The sequence below is a fragment of the Solanum stenotomum genome, chromosome 2 (genome assembly GCF_019186545.1).
Source record: "Solanum stenotomum isolate F172 chromosome 2, ASM1918654v1, whole genome shotgun sequence".
Lineage (NCBI taxonomy): Eukaryota > Viridiplantae > Streptophyta > Magnoliopsida > Solanales > Solanaceae > Solanum > Solanum stenotomum.
In genome coordinates this window covers 67,795,345-67,819,600 of record NC_064283.1, presented here as the reverse complement: position 1 = coordinate 67,819,600, position 24,256 = coordinate 67,795,345, and the positions used below count along the sequence as shown (strand labels likewise).

The 24,256-nt window shown below is 35.2% G+C and overlaps 5 protein-coding genes and 1 long non-coding RNA gene across 14 annotated transcripts; 1 reads left to right on the top strand and 5 right to left on the bottom strand.

Moving 5' to 3' along the window:
- Positions 1-1,958: 1,958 nt before the first annotated feature.
- On the top strand, positions 1,959-3,861 carry LOC125855274 (putative GEM-like protein 8). The gene is made up of 4 exons (XM_049534984.1): positions 1,959-2,455; positions 2,549-2,623; positions 3,054-3,328; positions 3,409-3,861. Exons 1-4 carry the CDS (start codon positions 2,203-2,205, stop codon positions 3,589-3,591), a joined length of 786 nt encoding a protein of 261 aa, XP_049390941.1. The 5' UTR covers positions 1,959-2,202; the 3' UTR covers positions 3,592-3,861.
- Positions 3,862-4,812: 951 nt separating this feature from the next.
- LOC125854549 (uncharacterized) lies at positions 4,813-7,119 on the bottom strand. The gene is made up of 2 exons (XM_049534135.1): positions 6,730-7,119; positions 4,813-6,022 (listed from the first exon to the last, which is right to left on the bottom strand). Exons 1-2 carry the CDS (start codon positions 7,091-7,093, stop codon positions 5,130-5,132), a joined length of 1,257 nt encoding a protein of 418 aa, XP_049390092.1. The 5' UTR covers positions 7,094-7,119; the 3' UTR covers positions 4,813-5,129.
- Positions 7,120-8,170: 1,051 nt separating this feature from the next.
- LOC125854551 (uncharacterized) lies at positions 8,171-9,968 on the bottom strand. Its single transcript, XR_007445412.1, has 2 exons — positions 9,625-9,968; positions 8,171-9,095 (listed from the first exon to the last, which is right to left on the bottom strand). It is a non-coding gene; the product is annotated as an uncharacterized LOC125854551 (long non-coding RNA).
- A 1,224-nt stretch (positions 9,969-11,192) lies between these two features.
- LOC125854550 (FAD synthetase 1, chloroplastic-like) lies at positions 11,193-16,852 on the bottom strand. Its single transcript, XM_049534136.1, has 5 exons — positions 16,467-16,852; positions 14,230-14,282; positions 12,975-13,110; positions 11,905-12,080; positions 11,193-11,817 (listed from the first exon to the last, which is right to left on the bottom strand). The coding sequence occupies exons 1-5, from the start codon at positions 16,709-16,711 to the stop codon at positions 11,291-11,293; spliced, it is 1,137 nt and encodes a 378-aa protein (XP_049390093.1). The 5' UTR covers positions 16,712-16,852; the 3' UTR covers positions 11,193-11,290.
- A 639-nt stretch (positions 16,853-17,491) lies between these two features.
- On the bottom strand, positions 17,492-20,042 carry LOC125856987 (pentatricopeptide repeat-containing protein At2g13600). 2 transcript variants are annotated; one of them, XM_049536649.1, is made up of 2 exons: positions 19,476-20,042; positions 17,492-19,172 (listed from the first exon to the last, which is right to left on the bottom strand). In XM_049536649.1, the coding sequence occupies exons 1-2, from the start codon at positions 19,970-19,972 to the stop codon at positions 17,843-17,845; spliced, it is 1,827 nt and encodes a 608-aa protein (XP_049392606.1). In that variant the 5' UTR covers positions 19,973-20,042; the 3' UTR covers positions 17,492-17,842. The 2 variants fall into 2 exon arrangements, with proteins under 2 accessions (XP_049392606.1, XP_049392605.1); XM_049536648.1 differs by having other exon boundaries at positions 17,492-20,042.
- An 843-nt stretch (positions 20,043-20,885) lies between these two features.
- Positions 20,886-23,303, bottom strand: LOC125855577 (protein-S-isoprenylcysteine O-methyltransferase A-like). 8 transcript variants are annotated; one of them, XM_049535312.1, is made up of 4 exons: positions 23,239-23,255; positions 23,024-23,096; positions 21,921-22,005; positions 20,886-21,797 (listed from the first exon to the last, which is right to left on the bottom strand). In XM_049535312.1, coding segments are annotated over exons 1-4 (747 nt in total). In that variant the 5' UTR covers positions 23,241-23,255; the 3' UTR covers positions 20,886-21,210. The 8 variants fall into 8 exon arrangements, with proteins under 8 accessions (XP_049391269.1, XP_049391271.1, XP_049391272.1 ...); XM_049535314.1 differs by having other exon boundaries at positions 23,030-23,096; positions 23,239-23,254; XM_049535315.1 differs by lacking the exon at positions 23,024-23,096 and having other exon boundaries at positions 23,239-23,256.
- Positions 23,304-24,256: the final 953 nt, after the last annotated feature.

Below are 24,256 nucleotides of genomic sequence, written 5' to 3'. Positions count from 1 at the left end.
TAAAATACACTTGGTTTGTTGTTGATATCTCGTGTAATAGCAAAGCATTCTCAAACTTCATATTACTACATATTTATGACATAAACCCAAAAAACAAACCAAATACAATCAATCTATACTTCTTGATCATAGATGTAGTCAAAGTACCCCAAGTAAGTGATCAAAATCCGGTGTGGATCTCACACCCATACTTATGTCGTGTTGACACGTGTGTGGTGGGAATTTCGAAGAGTCTTGAGTACCATAGATAAACTATGATAGTAGGGTACCATACCCCTAAACTCTACAATCCAAAAGAAGGTACAAAACTTCTCATATCTTGATTTAGTTATAACTAACTTTCTTGAGATATTTTCGGTAAACACTAATTACTCTTCTCGTTTTGGATATGATAGACGCTTAATTCATTTTGATTTCTTTTATATAATTGTGGTGTCTGACCACTTTGTGCACCTCGCTTAATTCCACAAGAATATTTGTTACCTCCTATCAACACAAGTGCCAGGTAACTCAATCCAACATGGCTTAGACAAATAGTAAAGCATCAGCTGGAATTTGAACCTCAAACCTCATGGTTCTCAAACCCACTTCATTGATCACAACGCCACACCCTTGGATGCTCATTTTATTTAAGCTTTTCGTAACTAAACTCATTATCCAACAAAAACTGACCAACTAGCTCACTAGATAATATAATTGAAAAACGAATAATAACACATTACAACACTCTTAAAATATTATTCTCTCTGGGCCAATTTATGTGGTGGAATTCGACTCAACATGAAGTTTAAGAAAAGAACTTTTGGACCTATGGCCTTGAACCTACTATGAGATTCTGGTGACTAAAAAAGTATGACAGTAAGAGTAAAATGAAAAAATTTAAATGAAATATTTCCAAATAAAAGGTATCATTCTTTTGGAATGGACTAATAAGAACAATGACATATAATATGTAATAGAGGGAGTATTAAAGAGTATTGCAAATAATTTCTTAATAACTAGATAAGTAGTTTGAAAGATACATATGAAAAATGATTCAGAAAATATTATTATCTTTTTGTGCTTCATTGTTAAATACTTTTATTTCTTTAGATTTTTCAAAGGATTGTTGTCCAAAGATAAAAGATGGTCAAACTAGGGAAAAGATAAGTTAGTTTACCGGAAAGTTCTAAATCATATGTCTGCGTGCTGTGTTCCACATAGGATCGGCATGAATGCCTACATAACCTGCCCATACACATCAGGATGAGATGGAGAAAAATAAAGCAAGATAAGAATAACTGCCTTGTAAGAGAAGGCAATACATACAATCCAGACAAGCACATGAATTATAGATCTTACATGTCAAATTGAGATCTTTGAATGGCTATTTTTCCTTGCCTAATTAATTAAGCAACACTTCAAGGATGACCCACGCATGTTCCTAAGGGGACAGGCAAGTGGTGGCTATGAATCATCACTACTGTACAATAATGTCATAAATTCCAATTTTTCATCTTGTCAACTTTAACATACAAGACTGGTAAAACTAACTTGAGATAAATACGAAAGCATATGACGGCTAACCTAATAGTAACAATATGATTCTCAACAATGTCCCTCTTGAGGTTAAAAACTACTGTTTTTAGTTTAAACAAATGCTTAAACTTTCTCTTAAGCCTAATTAAACTACCTTTGGGAACGAAGTTGAGTCGATTAAGCCTAATTAAACTACCTTAATGACTTCAATATGTGAAACTCTCTTACTTTGGCTCAACTTACAAAAGAAGGCAGCATCATAAAGCAAATCTGTCAACTGATCAAAAGTAAAAAAAAAAAAAAAAACACATGTGCACACAAATCTTATTGACAAAATGAGTCAGCACAAGATTAGTTTACTGTAATTGACCAGACAGCTAAAAGAAGACACTTTCAATACCTTACGAGCAAAGAGGAAAAGATATAAAAGGAATTTAGAAAATAAAGGGAGTGGTTGAATATGCACTGCACTTTGATTGTTTTTAGAATATTTCAAATTTCAATCAACAAAAAGATTATTGAAGACACTCCCATCTCCCTGACAACCTTTTTCTTCTTGATACAAAAGAAAATTCTGAAAAAGCATATGCATGACCTTTTTTGGTTATTTCAGATGACCCATAGCTGACTCATGGAACAATCAGTTAAAAAATTCACCAACTCCTCTACAAGCACCTATATATAATGCTACATGGAATGCTTTTAAAACAACAACCAAACTTAAATATTTCTCACATACCTTCACAATACAGTAATACTCCACCTCAAATCAGAATGACAATGAAGAACTTACTCCGTGGAAATTTGGTGGGTATTCCCATGAGTTCAGCAGTATGTTCACTTGAAAGGCAGCCGAAAAGACTACTTGCCCTAGCTGCTTGCGAAGACCATATCGTTCCATATGGAACTTCAAAGAACTTGTCTCAAATAAAGCAAAGTGAGTATTTCCCTGGTCCCTTAATGAAGAATCAACTTGATCTAACCCTTGAATGAAGAGATCATAAAAATAACAATATTCTTGAATATGCAGGAAAATATGTCATTGGTAAGATGAACAAATTGGGAGAAAGGGTGGATTGTCTTGTACAAAGCATCCGTGAGCATGGTAAGCACTTAAGTTCGCTACAAAAAACTTAAATATATTTATTGAAAATATTACTAAGATAATATTATGTTCAAGTCGAAAAATAAGTATTTGAACTTGAAGTTGAAAGGAGTATTTGGGAATTGAAATTGTGTCCGGACATGAATTCTGTTTGAAAAAAAAGTTTGTAAGCGAAAACAATTATCTTACTCAAAAATGCTACTCAGACAAGTTAATTCAATACTACACCTGTCTTTCAAATGCTAAAATCACCAACTGTGAATGCTGATGGACAAACTTAACCTTAAGTATTTGCAAGTGATGTCATGATCAAACACTATTGTAAATCTAAAGAACTCAGAGAAGTGAATCATAAAGTACAAAAGTCATGCAAGAAGCACATGCATACATGATAGAAAACATTGATTTTAAATGTGCTCTAATTGTGCAGTGAGCCTAAGCCCGAAACTAACAGAAACTTTAAAGGGAAAATTGAGCCTTGGAGCAAAAATTCTTCAAGTAGGAGGGTTGGAGAAAATATTCAGGCAGAAGTTCAGTGTTAGAGATGATGAAAAGCTATTGAAAGTTTGTCAATGCTATTTATCAACTACAGCTGGTCCAATAGCAGGCCTTCTCTTCATCTCTACCGATAAGATTGCTTTCTGCAGTGAGAGATCAATAAAGCTCTTATCTCCAACTGAAAAGTTGCTTAGAATCTACTATAAGGTACCACTCTGCTCCATTTGTCTTTCAACTCTTAATTTTCTAACCACATAAAGCATAATCTAACTGCTTCACAATGGCAGGTATCAATCCCAATAAGTAAGATAATGAAAGCAAAAGAGAGCAAAAATATGCAAAAGCCATCACAGAAGTTTATACAACTAATTACAGAGGATGATTTTGAGTTCTGGTTTATGGGATTCCTCAATCATCAAAAGACACTGAGATATCTGCAGCAGGCAATCTCCAGCTCAAGCAAGTTGTGAAGACACTTTTTTTTCCAATGAGCTCGTTCTTCAATGTAAAACGTTCATGCAAAAACGAATTCAGGGATCTGTTAAAACTTTGTAACTAGATCCATTGCTCAAAGGAGGCTTTAGGTTTAAGCTTTGTGCCCTTATGAGTTAATGGGAATGTACAGACTTTTTTTTTTTGTAACTGGTAGCTTTTGTAGACTTATTTTCTTTTTTGAGATAGCAAGAGATACGAATGTATAAATTTATTATAAAACTTGTGCAGATAGATTGGTTTTTTTTGTAGATTCATTTAGCTTTCTACTTGTCCTTAGAATAGACTTTATGACCCAAGTGGTAGATATGAAAACAAGAACAATATGCTAGTTATAGGATTAGCATTTTAGATTGTTTATATGCAAATTTAATACTGCATTCACAAGCTTTGCTGCCTTCAAGTTCTTTTAGTATGATATATAGTGTCTTCAAATTATTTATCTTTTGGATAAAATGAAATAAGATATAAAATCTGCAGTTGAAATTGTGAAGTCAGTTTGAGGGATATTTCCATGTTGTAATTCAATATGCTGAGGCCGGAAGCCACACTATATCAATTTAAGAATCTAAGTGATCATCATCATTTTTCTGGTCTGTAGTTTCCTCACACCTTGAGAAAAGAAAAGGTGTAGCTATTCTCACAATGGAATGCTACCCATTCATGAAAAGTTAACTGGTATCATCATCCAGAAAATGATGAACCAGCCAATTTGAAATACTAAAATTGGCAGTGTGTTTAACTTCTCTGCATTTTACACTATCAAGTTACATAAATGATAACCACAGGTAACTATTTAAAAAAGGTGGATTTAGTAACCTGAAAATCTGGGCAAGTTACCTGCTACAAGACGTTAATATACACTGTCAATGGAAAGGCAACTTACCTACTATAACATGCTAAAATACAGATTCAACGTGGGAAAAAAAAATGTTATACTGTCACTAAATATAAATTAAGCCATTTTACAATCAGAACACTGGTTCCTATCTTGCAGTCTGATAAACTTCTTTGGACAATTAGTCAAAATATGGCTCCTGTAAAATCCAAACAATAAGCAGTTACAGGTAACACAATCCAACCGTGGATAAGCACTGTCTCACACACACGAAACCTGAACTGGCAAATATAATTGGACAGGTCGTACAAGAAATGCAATCAATCAAACCATCATTGTTGGTATAAGTTCACATTCAAGCTAGCAGCAATGGACTCATTTCATTCACAATCTGAAAACACCTACAGCAAACAATGGTGCCTACTAGTAGTTTACAAGGATGATATACAGGAGTTTGATATCAAATAACTGAAAAGCAGGGGGGAAAAAACAAACTGAAAAGCAGGGAAATAATCTACAACAAAAAACTTGATGCTTAACAAAAGGCAAATTAATGGGAACAAGGGACTGACAGCAGGAGCTTCCAAAGTCATATTTTAGGTCTTAGGCAAAGAATGTGATGATTTCACTGCATGATCCCCTTCAGTCCTTCAAAGACATTGCTAAATCAAGTACTGCTCAAAGTAACACATCTGGCTCTGCTAAGCTTCCAGTGAAGTTTATTTTGCAGGATTCAGGAAACTGAATTCCAGCCTCCTCACACCCTGCTTTAGTGATTAGGGGACAAGACCGTACGTCTAGATATTCAAGATATTCACATGACTTCATAAGCTTCTTAATTCCTTCAACAGTTATCTTTGGACAGTTACTGACCTTCAAAATCTTCATCCCCAACATAAAGTTTTCACTTCCTAATTGTTGAAATGCAGCATCAGTTAACTCCTCACAGCAGCCAATGTCAAGAACCTCAAGCTCTCTGCATTTGGAAATGATGCAGTCCAATGAAGAGTCAGTAATATTCAAACACCAATCCATCCTCAGTTTCCTCAGACTATTACTACAAGAAGCTGCCAGTGCCTTCATAGGCTCATCTGATATGTTACGGCAACCACCAATAACGAGTGTCTCAAGATTTTTGCAGTAGTTGGCCAAGGATAAGATGGAGTCATCACCAACTTTGTAGCAATCCAACAACTTCAATGTCCTAAGTGTTAATGAACAAGCTTCAGACATGCTAGATATCCCAATATCACCAATATTGCTGCATTTGTTAATGTCCAAATACTTTATCCTCCGGCAACCTTCAACCAAAACAGAGAGACCTGAGTTGGTAATGTTGGTGCATCCTTGCAAACCTAGGTCTTCTACATAATGGCAATTCTTGGAGAGAGCTTTCATTAATGAATCTGAGACAAATCTACAGCCAGCAAGATGCAACGTTCTCAAGTCATGACACCCCTCAGCAACAGCTGAAAGCCCCTTGTCTGTGATCTTTCTGCAGTAGGATACATCTAAGGACTGTAAAGAAGAGAGACTTGATCCAATCGCTGTCAATCCTTTGTCTGTTATGCCTGTAAATTTGGACCAGAAAACCACGCAAGTTAAGTCAAGGAAGCATCTGAGCCTTAGATTCGCAACAAAGTTACACTTTCTCTTGAAAATTGGAATACATATGATATAACTACACTATCCTCCCTTTTGCTACCACTTCAAAAACCACATAGCAAAAAAGACATAACCTTTACACAGAAACACAAAATCCTACAACTCTTTAAAAAAACCAACCATAAATTCACCTAAAATCCTCCATAAACCCCATTACGCCCTTTTTATCATAAAAACCATTATTACAAGATAGAAAAGAGGAAGAGCCAGTCTTCGCCATATCGGGTCAAAACCTTTAACATTTCAAACAAAAGATTTTAGTCAAAATCTCAAAATTTCCTTTATGTCCAAGTTGGAAACAATACACCCAACACCCCACAGACAGGGGGGCAGAGCTAGTAAGGGCCCAGGGGTTCATCCGAACTGGTTATACATGGTTAAAATTATGTTTTATGTATTTCAAACCCTCTTAGTGAAAATCCCGGCTCCACCACCCCACACAAAGACGAATTCAAGATTTTAAATCAGTACTTAATGTGAAATATCACTACACATACTACAACTCATTGGTGCATTTGGCCACTCCTGCAGTAGCTCAGGTTCACTTCAGCAATGAACATTAAAATTCAACAAATTTCAAACTATAAAACTTTTAAAAAATACAAAAACGGACCTTTACAGTTCTGAAGATTGAGAATTCGTAAGCAAGAGAAAGCAGTAGCAATAACTGAAAGATCAGAATCAGTAACACCAGGATAGAAAGATCTAGAAACCGATTGAGATAGATCAAGCTCATGTAATCGAGTGAATCGGGCCGCGATTCTTCTGAGCATGTGAGGCCCGGCCCGAGCACAAAGCTTCTTCCTTTCAGTACTTTGAATACGAAGCCACCGCTTACATACCAGCCCGAAAACTTCCTTGTCTTTGTCGTCTCCGAGCCTCGACAGTACGGCCCGAAGCTCGTCGTCGCCGAGACTGTCGTTTATACAGTGGACTGAAACGACGTCATTTTGCAGATGAGAGTCGTCGCCGGCCATCGGAGAAGTTTATGGTTCTGATCTTACTGGAAAGAAAGAGGAATTATCTTTTCATTTTGTGTTTGTTTTGTTATTTATAGGGTTTTGGACTATATGGTGTATTAATCAACTATACTGTGATTTAGCAAGATAAAATTATGTAGTATTAAATATTTATTGATTTAGTGTAAGCATTAAATAAGAAAATTGAACATGAAGAATTATGAGTTGGCTTAAGGCTCTAAAGTTTTTGTATAGTAATAGTCCTTCGTTTCAAAATATTTGTCATGATTTATATTTAAGAGTAAATGATAGATGGTCTTTAATTAATATTATGAGATGTCTTTTTTATTATATTAATATAAAAAAATTACAATTTATAATATTTATCGTATAAATTTTTAGTACCTTTAAAATATTAAATTAATATAATCTAACTTATCTTTGAAGATTAATTAAATTGAATCTCGAGAAACAAAATATTATAACTATTTTGAAATTGAGGGAGTAGTTGGAATGTGGTGGTTACCAACTTATGAAGCATAACATATACCAACATTAGGGTCGTTTGGTAAGAGCTATTAAAGAAAATTATATATATACACCAATTTTGATATTATTTAATTTTTATTTAGTAGTGCTTCCAAATTATGTGCAACTAATATACTATGTTCAGTATTATTCTTACACATAATAATAATAATAATGGCATTAACAATATGGGATAGTATTTATATTCTAATAATAATACACTCTATTTGACATTATTTTTATCCTAATACATCTTATTGATTTTATACAGTAAATCAAATCATCGATAAAATTAATATCAACATAACTAATAACAACAATATTAATCTCAATATTACTAGTAATACACTATATTCAGCCTTTGTTACAATACATCTTACCAAACGACTCCTACAAGATTAAATGATTAAATTCCAACTAACATATAGTATATTCGCATTAAACACTCTTTATTCTATGTACTATCTTATTAATTATTATTCATTATTTGTCCTTTGGTATCCTAAGATTAATGACTCTCAATTACATTGTTGGCACTAATTGACACAAGGGTCCCATACTCAAATGTTTAGGTCAATTCAATAATAAGTACACATAATATGTATCATTTACATATCTTCTTGTCACTTAATGACAAAATTAATACATTTAATACTCATAATTTGATGTAAACACCATAATGTAAGTAAGCTTTCCCCCCAAAAAATTGTCTGCAAATATTCATAATCTCATTCCCTTTCATGTCTGCAAAGTATTCAGTGTGATTTTCATTTGCAGAAATGATTTTCTCCCAACCCAGGGTTCGAATCCGGATCACGCACTGCAGGGTCCATTCAGGGATAGCGCTCCCCACATGATTTTCTCCATACCCAAGACTCGAACCCGAGACCTCTGGTTAATGGTGAATCAGAAATGATTCATCTTAGCAAAATGTAAGTTTTGAAGTAATGAGACTTGGAGGATTCCTCATGCTGCTCCCTAGGAACAACAAATTCCAGCTCTAAGGATATCAAAACACCATGTAGATTAGCTAAAACTGGCCAGTAGAAGTTCCTCAATCTAACTTACAACATTACCTGGAATACCTGAAATCTTGATTCAAGTAGCAAAAAAAACACCAGATGTGAATAGACGACGATCAAGCAAATTCAAGACTTTATAAGAAGATCCTTGAAAGATCACTGGAGTCCTTATACACCAAAAGGATCATAAGGAAGTAGAAAGAACAGCCCTTTCCTATTGATCTAATTTGTTAGGAACAACTTGAAGGCCAACATGAGAATCATAGCTTTGGTGGAGAAAACCTGAAGGAACAGGGCAGGAGAACACAATCTCATTGCATAATTCACATATAGAATTAGCCACAGCACCATCTCTTAACCAGATATAGCCGAGTGTGTAGGATTTCTTCCGATCTTTCAAAGAAAGAACTTTACTTCAGGAAGTACATTTTAAATACCATTCTTCTCTGAAATACTTCATAAGCTTGTCACTGGATCATGAGGGGCAGAGAGGAATAGAAGTAATGAGTTGAGCTAGCATCAGTATTCAACAATCTCTTTAAGAAAAAAACTGAGAAATCTCTAAGGGCCAGTGGCACACAGTTCGGAAGTCGATGGACAAGGGGCCGGGCCCCTTACCCTTCTCCACTTAAATACCGAATCTGTAATGTGTGCCTGACTTACCCATTACGTGTTGCAATCTCACCACTAGACCAAAGCCCAGGGAGTAGTCTTTCAATAAGATCTCAATGACATTCAAATTATGTAGAGTTCGATGCAGCACAATAGGATCACAGCCTAAGGCCCTCTGACCTTATAGCAAGTTGTATCCTTCCAACACAACGTTACATGAATAAACAGTTATACTGATAGGGTTCCAGTACATTATTAGTGTAGTAGTATGTCAAATAGGATTCTTAGCTATGCCCGAATCTACTACCTTAGTCTCTAAGTCTAATATTCTATAATCTATACATACTGATTTAAACTTTTGGATCTGCCTTCAGTTATTGTTCATACCTGCTTGTAAGATCTTTAGATTGAAGCAATGAGATAACAGGACCCAGGCGACGAGTATGTAGATTCAGGGTTGCATCGTCCCAAGATTTGCAGCTGAGTTTCCTTTCATGAACTCTTTAGGCCCATCAAAAGTTCCTACATATGCTTCAAATCAAAGCATGAGCCAGAAATACATCTCCAACAATGGCAGCACAACACCTGTAATCTAAATTTATCAAGACAGACACTGAACCAAGCCACACAAAGCAAGATCCTTTTGCATTAAGTAGGTTGAGAATCATCCTTCAATGTGCAGCTTCTAATATATGGTCAATAAGACCACATATAAAACACAATTTGTTAAACTTAAACAGAAACGAAAAATGAAACACGGCAGGAAACTGTTCGCACTTGAAGAAGGAGAACCCCACTTCTCCTTCTGGACCATACAACTTGATGCACCGACAAAATGGACGAAGATCATTGAAGAAACAGTTGTCCACTACCGAGCTTCTCCCTTATCTCTCCATGGTAACATTCTGCTAACAATTTACCAATTTCAATGGCAATAGCTTAGTAGACAATGCCTTGGGAGACCCACAAGAGGAACCCAAAAGTGTCACTGCAGGAACCCAAATACCAAGGACCATTGTACAACAAGATCATCCCTGCTTTCAACGAAAAATTTGAAATTATACACTCCTGAATTTAATATATGATCTGTAGACTTCCAAGCAACACTCATCATGTTCTACAATCCCTTCAAATTTATATATATCTCTCTCTCTCTCTCTCTAAGTTAACGTGCCACAGCCTAAGACATTGGTTCCGCCTTTATACATGTCTGAATCTATATAGTTTGATCTTCTACAGTTGTCAAAGAACACTCTTAAATATCACAGCAAGATTTCCTTATCCGTGAAACAAACATTCCAGATAACCACCTACTTGATGATGATGAACAAGATTTTCATAAGCAGTGAGAGAATGATAATGAATATCAGGTAAAACCACTCTAACAGGAATGAGAGAGCAGAAGTCTACAAGAAGCACTCCTTATAAGGATTCAAACATGCTCAAAGTAAGTGGACACCAACAGTGGTTATAGACATATTGCATTCACTACTGTTAAAACAAGTGTTCCCTTTTTATTTAAGATTTTAGATGAGACAAAACATCGTTTTTAAGGTACTATGCGCCCCCCTTTAACAATCCAAAGTTATAGATGAGATGGTTCACACATTTCAACAGTTACAAATGAATTGAAGGAAATAGACTTCAAGCACTAAAGATATTGGCGGAAAGGATAATAGCCAATCAAGTACGACAGGATTATAATCAAGGGATTGTCACTAATTAGAACAAATACAAGAACACTCAAACAAGGAAAGAGTAACAGTAACCAAGTTGTTAACCAATCTACTTGTAGTGATAGAACAAAATCCATTATGTATGGTAATGGTTAAAAGTCATTACATAATGATATTTGCTATTTTGTTGCACATTTATCATCTCAATTCTATTCATACTATCAGATTCTTAGAAATTAGAATATCAGTAAATTCAGCTGTGTTCCCGTAAATAGAATGTGAATTGAGCAGAAAGGTACCGCTTAAAGAATCATACTCATACTTAAAGACTGAAGGACATTCAGAAATGGTTGCACTAAAAAATTATAGGGAATGAATTACAAAATTTGAACCCCGTCTAACTCTGGACTACCAAAGTCAATACCCAATATCTTTAACTCTTGAGAAGTAACACAGGAAAAACTATCTACCTCATAGCATTCCAAATGAATATCTGTTGTATCAACTATTACTCTGCAGGGTATAACATTCTTGTCAATCAAAACTGAACAATTCTCATAAAGACCTTCCTTAGGTGCAAGATTCAACAAACAAGACTTTGGAGCTGACAGCCTATTTCTCTCACTAGTAAACCTTTCTTGGTCTTCCATCATTAAAATAAGACGATGGTTCCGACCTAATAGCTCTGACACATATTTCATGTCTCCCTTGTGAAGGGCATACCTCACACGAGTAGATGATACTTGCCCTCTCTCTTTTCCGTCATTAGAGTTTAAGGCTCCAGAAATTTGATTTGTGTCCATGACAGAATTGATTATATAGGCCTCTAATCCATACTCTTCACAGAGCTTCACAAGGTCTGATGCATCACCAGCAGCTCTATATCCAAAACGATAGTTCTCGCCTGAGGTCATCAAGATATCAACATCTTTTTTATCTTTTGTTAGTTTATATTGGAATCTCAATACCGAGTTAGGATGTTACAACATACCAGCAACAACTCCTCGTACTCCCAGCTCTTTGGAAAGCTTCTCCACAAACTGACAAGGCGTAAGATATCGAACTTTTGAAAAATCTATCTGGAGTTCCCTTGGCATTACATTACCGCAATAAGGAGCCCAAGAAGAAAGAATCCTTTTGCGATCACATTCAGCAACAATGGGAGCCCTGTTAGAAAATATACACATGATCAGAAATATTATTTCTCATTTCATGATGTGGCATTTCATAAAGACCACTAACCAAAAAGGAACTTCTCAGTATGCTTGAGTAAGGTTAGGAGGATACATTCAACAGATTTTAAACACCTTCCAGCTTCAAACACCAAATTTTCTAAACCATGACTAATCCTATATACTACTTGAGTAGAATAAAGTTTGAAAATATTTTATTTCCAAGGAGCAAATCAAGATTGTGTAACATGTTGATAAGGACATCCTTTGAATTTTAGATGAAGGACAAGATACTGCAAAAAAACTATAAGGAATCATCACAAACTTTCACTTGTCGCTAAAAACAGTGAAAAAAAGAAGAGAGAACATTAACTTAAGTTTCCTGTTGGAAAAAAAAAAATCTAATGCGGAGATTGATTGATTGGTTTCTCTATTTTATGCTTTTCGTTAAAACTTAAATGAACTAAAATGTATGGATATATTTTCTTCCTTCTTTGCACATGTTCTGATTGATCATCCTATTAACAGAAATTCCTAAACTCGAGAATGCTACTTAACAAAGTCTAGTGCTTTGGAGAAAGAGCGTCAACGGGTCCATAGAGTTATGCTAAATCAGAGGAGCTAGGGTGGAATATTGCTACAAGTTAAGACCCGCACACACTTAGAGAATGCAAGATAGAACTCCCTGAATGTGATAATCCTCTTTCCTTTTGTATTTTCAGAATTTAAAGTTGATCCTAGGTACTATTACAGGATTGGGTGAAGCAGTGAGAGTTGAGTCGTGTCGAAGTTCGTCCTTTTCTCCTTTTCTGGTATTTCGAGGAGATAATATTTCTCTGTTTAACATTCTATGACAGTAGAGAAAAACCTAAGACAACAGAAGTTATACCTCGGTTCCCATCCAAGTACTTCCGCCATTCCAACAAATGAAAGAAGAAACGGAATTCCTCTCTTTGCTGCTTGAATTGCAAGCTCGCGGTGACCAATATGGAGTGCATCAAATTTCCCCAGAGCAACTATCCCACCTATTGAAACGAAAAATAATAATTGAGAATTTACACATAAATGATATCCACAAATCCTCTATTTTCTTCTCATTTACAACGCAATTATAACAGGGGGAATTGAAACTCTCTTTATTTCTTTGATGATAAGCAACAATCAGAACTAAAACTTACTAATTGAAGAAAGTAATTGTACGTCCTAAGTAAATTTAGAACAAACTTGCAGATTGACCATTCAACTATTCACAGCTAGATTACCCCTGATCTTCACTCATCTTCTTATACAAAGTAAAGTTTTTTAGTAAGTCTATTGACTGGCATCAAGAAGATGTTGAATGAGTACAAAGGAGAAAAGGGGAAAGCTCCTGGATACAAAAAACTACTGATAGAGCATTGAGCCATTTCTCTAAATGACCAAAGGTTTGGCTGTTAAGCCAAAGACAGGGAGCTAATGAAATCTACAAGAGGAATAACATCATTTACAGGGGCTAAATTGCTCCAGCTGAAAAGATGGATCAAACACTTGAACTTCAGAGAGGTGATAGGAGTTTTTATTTAAAAAAGAAGAAAGAAAGAGAAGAGATAGGAGTTGAAAACCCATCAAAACTTTATTTCTTATACAAAAATAAAGTAAAAAGTATGTCGAAAGAACAGGTCTGAAGTATTAACAAAACAAATTGATGAGACAATGGACAATATTTCTCTTTGTGATGACTCGTGTATTGGAACATATTTCAACGGGTTTCACAGGGTTTTTATGTTGTGATACTAAGGGCTGTTCTTTGACCTGGCAGTATAACAGAGAACTGATGTACACAGATTGCAACACATATAAATATGTACACTAAAAGAAATGGCCAAATCTTGATACCTATTTCCTACATTTTCTTTAGAAACCAGGAAGAGAAAAATAAAAGAAATTACAAAACGAAAGAATACGCATAAGAGCCAATATAGCAATGCAACAAAGATTATGACATAAAGAATGGCTGACAACAACTAACAAGGCATCTATGTAGCATTTAATCATTGGAAAAACTTCAGGAGTTAGAATAAATGAAAATGGGTATTAATATAAATTGCATACATGAAATATCGTTTGATAATTTTATTACTAGTAGTATATGGGTACGAGCAAACCTGTCAGAATGGGCAATCTTTCTGATGGAGGCTCCTCATCTGTTCCAGATTGGCTTTACATGAAATAGAACACACATTTAGCACTGGGATTCTAAGGAGAGTCATATTTAAATACAAAATGACATTACAATGTCAATGCAATGGAATGAAAAGCTCTCAGACCTTTGTATGCTTCATTTAAACATGAATACAAAATGACATTACAATTTAGCACTGGGATTCTAAGGAGAGTCATACTTAAATACAAAATGACGTTACAATGTCAATGCAATGGAATGAAAAGCTCTCAGACCTTTGTAAGCTTCATTTAAACATAAAATGAAAGCTACCCCAAATACTATGCCCAGATGATTTAAATGTGTAACCATCTCATCTAAAAACTCATATTATTAAAGGAAGACACTCTTATTTATTTGTTTTAGGTCACAGCACGCTTCTTGTGCAGCACCTGATTCTTTCTATTGAGCCAAGCATGCGGAACTATTTGTGTAGATGACTGGAAACAAGACTCAAACATGGGGCCGTCTACTCTCTACTCTGTTGCCCAGTTAAAGTGTGTGAATCCTCTCTTCTAAAACTTTAAACAGTTAAGAAAGAAATAACATTATCCATTTATTTTAGATATACAATAAAAAGTCAACCACACCACAGTTTACTAAGCACAAAGGCATACCTGCCCATACTTATATGATATTCCAATAAACTTTACATATTGTTTATGTCAAAAATGTGATCCAAACTTATAGCTTTAACTAAATTTTCCCTTTCATCTTATTGCATTTATAAAGGTCTGCTTCCAACCTTCCATTCACCCATTCAATTTCTAGCAATCACAAGCTTATAAATCAAGGCTTAACAAAAGAGCTTCCTTTTCTACATTTGTCTTTTCAATGACAAAAGGTTTTAAGGGGAAAAAGATGATTTACCTCAAACTATTAAAATGCACGGAACTTTGGAATCTAAATATTCGGGTTGAACACAACTGATAAAAAAGCCCCCAGAATCACTCGATTTTTTGTTCTTTTGATAACCGAGAAATCCCCAAAGGCTAGTGGTGCACAGTTCGAAACTCGCCCTATGACGGGCCCGCCCCTCTACCCTTACCCACTTAAATACCAGGCTTTTGACTATGGAACTGCTCTAACCCGTGTTGTGCACCTAACGCAAAGTCACGTGTTGGGCTCTTATCACTTTGACTAAAGCCCTGGGGAGCCAAAATCACTCAATTTATTGCTCAAACAAGAGCAGACATGTTGAATTACCTCAAACTTTCAGAAAGGTAAGAGCTTTAGGCATCAAGATTTAGGTTGTACACAATTGACAGAAAGAATCCCAAAATAACTACATCTTACCGCTCAAGCAAGAACATTATGATAAATATCTCAAACTACCCCAAAAATCACTATAGTCACTGCTCAAAGAAGATAAGTTAATAAATTACCTCAAACTTACAAAAAGTAAAGAGCTTTGAATATCTAAGATTTAGGTTGTTGATTAAAAAAATCCTAAAATGACTAAATTTTACTGCTCATGCAAGAACTTCTATGATAAATAGATCAATTTACCCCAAAAATCACCACATTTACTGCTCAAAGAACAGTTATGATAAATTACCTCAAACTTTCAGAAAATAAAGAGCTTTGGATATCTAAGATTTAGGTTGTACACACTTGATGAAAACAATCCCAAAATTACTTAACTTTACCTCTAGCAATAACATGTATGATAAGTACCTCAAATTACTGCTTAAGAGTATGATAAATTACCTCAAACTTCCAGAAAGTAAAGAACTTTCGGTGTCTGAAGATTTGGGTCGAACACAATTGACCCCAAAAGTCACAAACTTCATTGCTCAAACAAGAATCTATGATAAATAGCTCAAAACTACCCCAAAAATCACTAATTTCATTAGTCAAACAAGAGTCTATGATGAATACCTCAAAATTACCCCAAAAAGCACTAATTTCATTAGTCAAACAAGAATCTATGATAAATACCTCAAAATTACCCCCAAAATCATTAAATTAGTTCGATAAATTACCTCAAAGTTTCAGAAAGCTTTGGGTATTTGAAGATTTGGGTCGAACACAATTGACCTCACAATCACTAACTACGATGAATACCTCAAAATTACCCCAAAAAAATCACTCACTTCATTGCTCAAACAAGAATCTATGATAACTACCTCAAAATTACCCAAAATCACTAAATTTACTGCTCAAATTACAATAAATTACCTCAAAGTTTCAGAAAGCAAAGAGCTTTGGGTATCTGAAGATTTGGGTTGAACACAATTGACCCCAAAATCACAAACTTTATTGCTCAAACAAGAACTATTACTATTCCTGTTCCTCAATCTGATTCTAAAATTCTTGAAGGAAGAATTTGAGGTTAGTGTAGAAGCAGCTAAAATGGTGGAAAATTGGTGAGCACTGCAATGAAAATTACAGTGCTGAGATATACACCGAGACCCACCCAACATTCTTAATTTTCATCAGAAGAAAAAGAAAAAGATTGAGATGGCTTCGGCCTATTGTTGTAATACCATTTTGGTTTTTATTTCCAAATAGAAAAAAGCCTATCTGCGATTGGCGTGGGCGTATTTGGATCGATAGTTTTGGTTTCTTCTTTAAGGGGTTACCCACTCTAACTTTAGGTTCTTAATGGCCAAAAATCTTATTTTATATAGAGTACGTATCCAAAATTATAAGACATAGATGTTCGTTGAGATCGAGTTAAGAAATATAATGTTTTCATATATTGTACCTTGTGCATATATGATTGTACCTTATACAAATATTTTTGTACTTTGAACTGAACCTTGTATAAAATTGAACAAGTAGATACACACGTTTTAGGTGACATAATATACCAAGGATGCAAATTGGTCACGTAGGATGCCACAGAGGACGCATATGTCTACTTATTCAAATTCATTTTTTATCCTATCTTTTTCTAGTAGCTCTAACATGTACCCTATTTTTTTTTGTAGGTTTATCATTTAAATTATGAATATGTGACATTATGCAATAACAAAGAACGATACAATCTATCCAAATAATGTATTTATTAAAATAATACAATACGATACTATGCGATACATTATAAAACAATATATAGCAACCATCCTAATAAAGAGTGAGAGAAAAACCAATCCAATAATGATGAATATGTGATATTTGTTAAAGTGGGATGAATTACAATGACATGTCTTTAAAATTACATTTCCGAATGTGTTCTGCCTGCCTCTGTTCTCCTTGAGAATGCACCCTCTTAAAGGTGTCTAGATGTACATTTTCAAAGTTAAGGTGTTTGTGAAATACACTTGTGTCCGGTTGAAGTGTCTAGATGGTCACAATGAAAGTTGGAGTGTTCAACTGCCAGTCAAGACCAAGTTAAAGTATTTGTCTATGTATTACACCTAAAAGATATTGACCAACTCTTTCTAGACAAGTACAGGGAACTCGCAATTTCTAGCAGCCACCTCTACCATCATGCAACATATATTGCTCGGGCTCTTCAAAAATGTCAATGGGTGCATGTTGGATCCTCCAAAAATAGTGTATTTTGGGAGAATCCGACACGGGTGCGGCATCGAAAGTGACAAGTCCGCTTAGCATGCAATGGCAGCTATTACAGGTTCTTCAAACTCTTCAGATGAGGAAAAATCCAACATGGTTTGCTCCTCATCACCATCCAAATGACCAGCATTTGGGACATAGCCAGAAAGCTTCATCAATTTAGTTAGTGTACTCAATATCATATATATCTCTTTTTTCTGCGCGTGTCTCCTATCTTTTACCATGAAAACATGAACCTGGCTTTGTATCTCAATCCAACTACAACCAGGCTGTTTAACAACGCCTCGTTGTCTCATAAGTTTACGGACCATTTTGACATCTTGCCATCTTCCTTGTTCAGCATACATGTTTGATAGAAGAACGTAAGGGCCAGAATTTGTAGGATCAATCTCCAAAAGCTTCTCAGCTACATACTTTCCCAACTCAATTTCCCTGTGAATTTTACATGCAGCGAGCAAAGATCCCCATACCACACTATCTGGTGGCATCGGCATGGATTCAATCAAATCCTTTGCCTCTTCTAAGCAACCAGCCTTGCCAAGTATATCGACCATGCATGTATAGTGGTCCTTAAACGGTGTCAACCCGTACTCTGTGTCCATGGAATAGAAACATTGACGCCCCTCCTCAACCAATCCTGCATGACTACATGCACATAGAACTCCAATCATAGTTACGTGATCTGGCTTCTCTCCGGATACTAACATAACCTTGAAAGTTTCAAGAGCTTTCATAGCATGCCCATTTTGTGCATATCCAACTATTACGGCATTCCATGAAACCCAGTCTCTGTCCAGCATTTTTGTGAATACACAGCTACCATCTTCAACTGATCCACATTTCATATACATGTCTATGAGAGCATTTCCCACAAAAATATCAGGCTCGGGTCCATTCTGGAAACGAAATCCATGCTTCAAAATATGTGCATGAGCCTGCCTACCAAGTTTCAGATCAGCTAAATTTGCACATGCGTTAAGGAGATTCCCAAACGTATAATGAGTTGGCCAAACAGGTTCTCTTTTTAGCATAAGAAAGAGATTTAGTGCCTCTTCATTGTTCCCATTCTGTGTATATCCAGCAATAAGAGCATTCCAAGACACAACATTCCTTTCAATCATCCCCAAAAACACGGCTCTTGCAGTCTTCACACTTGCAACTCTCGCATAACCACTTACCAAACAGGTGTCGGACACCACACTTCTAACTGGCATCTTATCAAAAATCCATCTAGCTTCAGCAATTCTCCCAAACTTTGCGTACATATCAACCAACGCATTGCATATAATAAGATCATCCCTAAGCTTATCCGACTTCACAATTTGGGCATGAATTTCCTTACCTTCTCTTATCGCACACAAACTCGCACAAGCACTTACTACACTTGCCAAGGTCTTCTCATCTGGTTTAAACCCAAAGTCCAGCATCCTAGCGAATACCACAAGTGCCTCCTTCACTGGCCCATTTTGCTCATAACAAGAAAGTAAACTATTCCACGACACCACATTACGCTCACACATCCCATTAAACACCTTTGCTGCACAATCCACATTACCCGTTTTTGAGTACATGTCAATTAGCGCAGAACCCATGTAAACACTTCTCGAATATCTCGATTTAGCAACCGAGGCATGAAGTTGAGTTCCCATTCTCAAGTCCCTCAACCCTGCACAAGCACTTAAACCACTTCCATAACCATACTCATTCAAAACAAAATCTTCTTTGTGCATTCTCACAAGAAACTCTATCGACGAATCAAACAATTCACATTGAGCAAAGCTAGAAACCATCAAATTCCACGAGCATTGATCAGGCTCAGGCATCAAGTAAAACAGTTCCTCAGCCTCAAAAACCAATCTTGATGCTGTATATGCATTCATCATGGAATTCCAAGTAAAGGTATTTCTCTCAGGCATTTTATCAAACACCTTCTTGGCATACTTTAACATCCCAGATTTCCCATAATTGTCGATTAGCTTGTTGTTTATGAAAACCTCGGAGCTAAAATGGGTCTTGAGAATTCGACAATGGACAGTTTGTATGACATACTGGGACTTGGAATCGATGTAAGAATCTAGAATCTTGGCGAAGGGAGTTGAGTTTGAGAGGGAGAAGAGGTCCCGAGTGATGAGTTTTTTGAATAAAGAAGTGTCTTTTGTCATTTGACATAGGATTTAAGGAAGTTTGATTAATGGGCATGTTGTTAGAACATCAGATGGAATAGAAAGCACAGATTTACGTGCTATGCTTAAGAAGAACTGCCAGCCAATTGGGTTGGTAAATTTTAGTTGCTGAATTGGTTCGAAACTCAACTTAAGTAGCTCAATTAACTGAAAATTCAATTTTAGTAACTCAGTTGATAGATTGATTGGATTTGAATTCTTAAAAGTTGCTGAGGGTGTTATCAGGTCTTTCAAAGGTAGTGTGTTTATTAAAAAAATGATTTTAGGGATCCAACAATATTTTTGACGAGTTCAATCAATGCGAGTAGAAACATATAGAAATCTTGGTCCAAATGATTTCTTCAAGTCATAATAGAAAATGAAATGGACATTGTGGCTTTATTACTGTTAAGCAAAAAGTCCTTGTTAGGAAGCGTTTTTCCAAAATGAGCAATACCAATGTAAATTCGAATTAATCAAGCTCCAATACGAATATCAAACACCAAATTGAAAATCCAAAAAATAAAAAAAAGGAAAAGACATTATGCCTTTTTTTCTTCTCTTTTAGGACATCATGGTTAGAATTTTATCAATTTAGTTGCTGTTTTCTCATTAAATGTACCTGGCTTATAGTTCTGGAAATCTATTAGGTTCACATTAAGTAAACCATTATCCAAAGCTCACTCTAAGATTGTCCAATTTATCAGGCCAAAAAAACTTGGCTACTATAATGAAATATTGTTATAAAGAACGATGATCGTTATAGAAATATGACTGTACATAAATGTGGTGAATGCTCAAAAGTTGTTTCATCACCATGTCTTAGCTAATACTGTTCAAAAAACCCATAATTGAGATGAAGTGAATTGACAAATTAAAGAAAATGTTACAAAGCCTTTCTCCTCCTTAAGAGTGACAAAAACACTGTCCCATCAGCCATAATTACAAATACAGTTATAACTTACAGCTCCCCATAAGACTAGTTACCTAAGTCTTAACAAAGACATGATACGACGAAAACATGATGATACAAATAAGATAAACGCGCTCTACAAGGGTTAATAGAAGCATCACCTCAGAAGTTATATCTAGGAGGAACCTTTTTCTGGCGAACTTCACGTTATGAAAACTGTAAGAGTGTCTAAGAAGATAAAATTCCTAAACAGTGTTATCTCAGCACCGATGAGCAGATGACGTTATGCATGTATATAGAGCCCTGAAGAGGATTTGTTGAATAATCACCTCACAAGTGGAATACCAGAAGGAACTTTTCTCATATAATCTTCGTAGTCAGAACCAAAAAACTGCTTGAGGAAAAATTCCTCGTAAGGTATCCTTCCCGAGAAGAATTTCCACACAACAACTGTAAATGCAACGGTTGATATTGGATTACAGAGCATTATTTGCGTACCAACAGACCAGATGAAGAAACCACAATAACCAGGATGACGGACAAATCTATAGATCCCATTCGTAACCAACTGATGATTTTCCTCATGATAAACCTTTATTAGATGAGTGAAGGCTTGGCCTGCTGTCACAATTGCCAACTTCCTTATGATTTCTCCGAGAACAACCATTGCAAGGCCAAAATTACTTATCCACCAATATTCCTTTAAGCCGGGAAAGAAATAGATTTCAATAAGGTACTCTATCAAGGAGCAAATCATTGCTAGTACATAATGTTGGCTTATCAAAAGCGACTTAAAAGATACATTCGACTTTCCATGAAAGAAAAGTGCCAGAATGTACTCGGAAACATGGAAGAATATAATTGAAATGAACATTTGCAATAATTGTCTGCATGCTGTATATCCAAAAAGCTCTGCCATTTCACGCGAATAAGTCAAAGAAAACCTCTCGTTAAAATTACTAAAATGAGATCTCAATCTGATTCATCAAAGGCTTGAAATCATGATACGCTATGTTTCAAATTTCAACTCCAAACCTGAAAATGTTGATGAGCTCTGTACAATTAGCACCACAAAATGGGCTTCAGAATCAATGAAAATATCCTTTAAGAATGACATTTCCTGCAAATTTATGCGAGCACCATTCAGGAACAAAAACATCACATAACACAACTTAGATTCTATATGTGCATTTATGTTGTTCAGACTCTTCAAAAATGTCAATGGGTGCGTGTCAGATTCTCCAAAAGTAGTGTATTTTTGAAGAATCTGACACGGGTGCGGCATCAAAAGTGAAGAGTCCACGCAATTTAGAGTTGTGCATAATACACAAGATCATTCTCAGTTTGTCTCCAATATCAGTTTATACAATCTCTTATTCTATATGTAAGGTTAGATATCATAGTAATCCTTAACCTCTCACGGTTCCTCTTTAAACATCATCAATGGGATTTTGGTGTCAGTACAGAGCTTTAGATATTAGTCTCTCTAATAAAGAGACAATCAATCAATCAACATAACACGTATCCAAACTAGCCGGATTCAGGCACATTTTCACTACACTTGATAACTTGTCATTTTAACACTCCATCACTAAATAATCATGAAAAATAACAAGTTATTAGAAGATTAACTACCACTTTCTCTAACGAACTAATATCAACTAAAGGGCAGTATTGGAGACTAACTTAGATAAGGCAACTTAATAAAAAAGTTATCCTAGAAATCAAAATCTACAGCACAGATCATCAGGATCATTTAGTAAATGACTCGAAAATTGAGTTCTATCATGAGTCCACAAGGGCATATAAGGCTATAGAATTTCTATAACATCGGTGCACCACTAAAAAACACAATTTTTTTTAGCATCAAGTGAGAATTGATCATTGTTCCTTTAGGTAAATAAAGGAGCATTCAATCAAGTGCACCATTTAATCTTTTAGGAGCATGAATGCCAACAGATAATATTAGATTAATTCTAGGAAATATGTACATAAAGTATCTAATTTGGTAGAGAGACCATAGGTTCACGAACACCATAAATTTCCCTATAAATCCACCCCGCCCAAGGGAATGACCTAGTGAGTAAAAAAACTGAAAAATCCCAAGTTCGAATATCAGCTGCAACACTAGACAGAACCTGTACTTGTGAGCTAGACAACAACCTACCCCATAAATTAATCGAGATGCACGCAAGCAAGAGCGGCAGAACCCTAAATCCACAAAAGCAGAACCAAAAAAAAATAAAAATTCAGTTCACTCAAATACGAAAACATACCGAAGATGCACAAAAAAGAAATGAACTCAACCAAGAGGCAAAATTAAACGAAGAACAGATTAAGGAGATTTACATACATAAAAGAGACAACCAGATCTGATGAAGGCGAGGTAAAATATTATTATTAATTATGAGAAGCACCGTATTAACCATTAGCACACTAGGGAAGAAACAAAATATCCATAAAATATTTTTAAAAAAAATATTTATTTATTATATTAACATTAATTTAATTTTTTCTTAATAGTTTGTTGCTAATCACTTACTAATTACTTTCTCATTTCTATTTACTTGTCAAATATTTTTTAATTTGATTTGTCATTTTTGATAAATCAAGGAAGGACAAATTTCTTTTGTTTAATATACTCTAAATTTATTAACATTGAGTAAATATCTTTGAAAAATATAAGAAAAATGGCCAAATAATCCTCAATCTATTACCGAATTTCCAACTACACATATACTTCACGGGGTCCTATTACTCCCTGAGCTATTTTAGAGTGGAATTATTTCCTCCCTGAAATGTCATTATCAGGCATGTGTCTTGTGGTGAAATACACGCACTTGACACGTGTATTTCACCATTTAATAAAAAAAAAAAAAATTAAAAAAGTTCTCTTCCTTCCTCTTCCTTTCTTCTTCAATCATTTCCTCAACCCTAACTATAATAAATACCATTTTTTACCTCAATAAATTTATATATCTCTAACAATTTATAAAAACGAAAATTCAAATCGCCTTTTCATCTACTTCAAATCTCTAGAGCCTAGCGGTCCTAATCAAATCTTTCATCCAACCAATTCAACAATTTTTTCAGATTTTTTTACATTTCCTTCAATCGTCTTCCTTAGACAATTACAGATACACATTAAATAGGCCATGAACATTCGAGATCAGATTCATCCCCTGAAGATTTCGTCGACAACTCAAAACCATCGTGGATGAGAAGACCAATTTGAGACCAACTTGTAATACCATTTTGAGAAACCTCTCTCTTCCCCATTCTTTATTCTTTCTCCCTCTAAACTTTTCATGATTAATTTATAATTTTAGTTCTGATTTTGATTCTTCATGGGTTTTAGGAGAACATGTTGG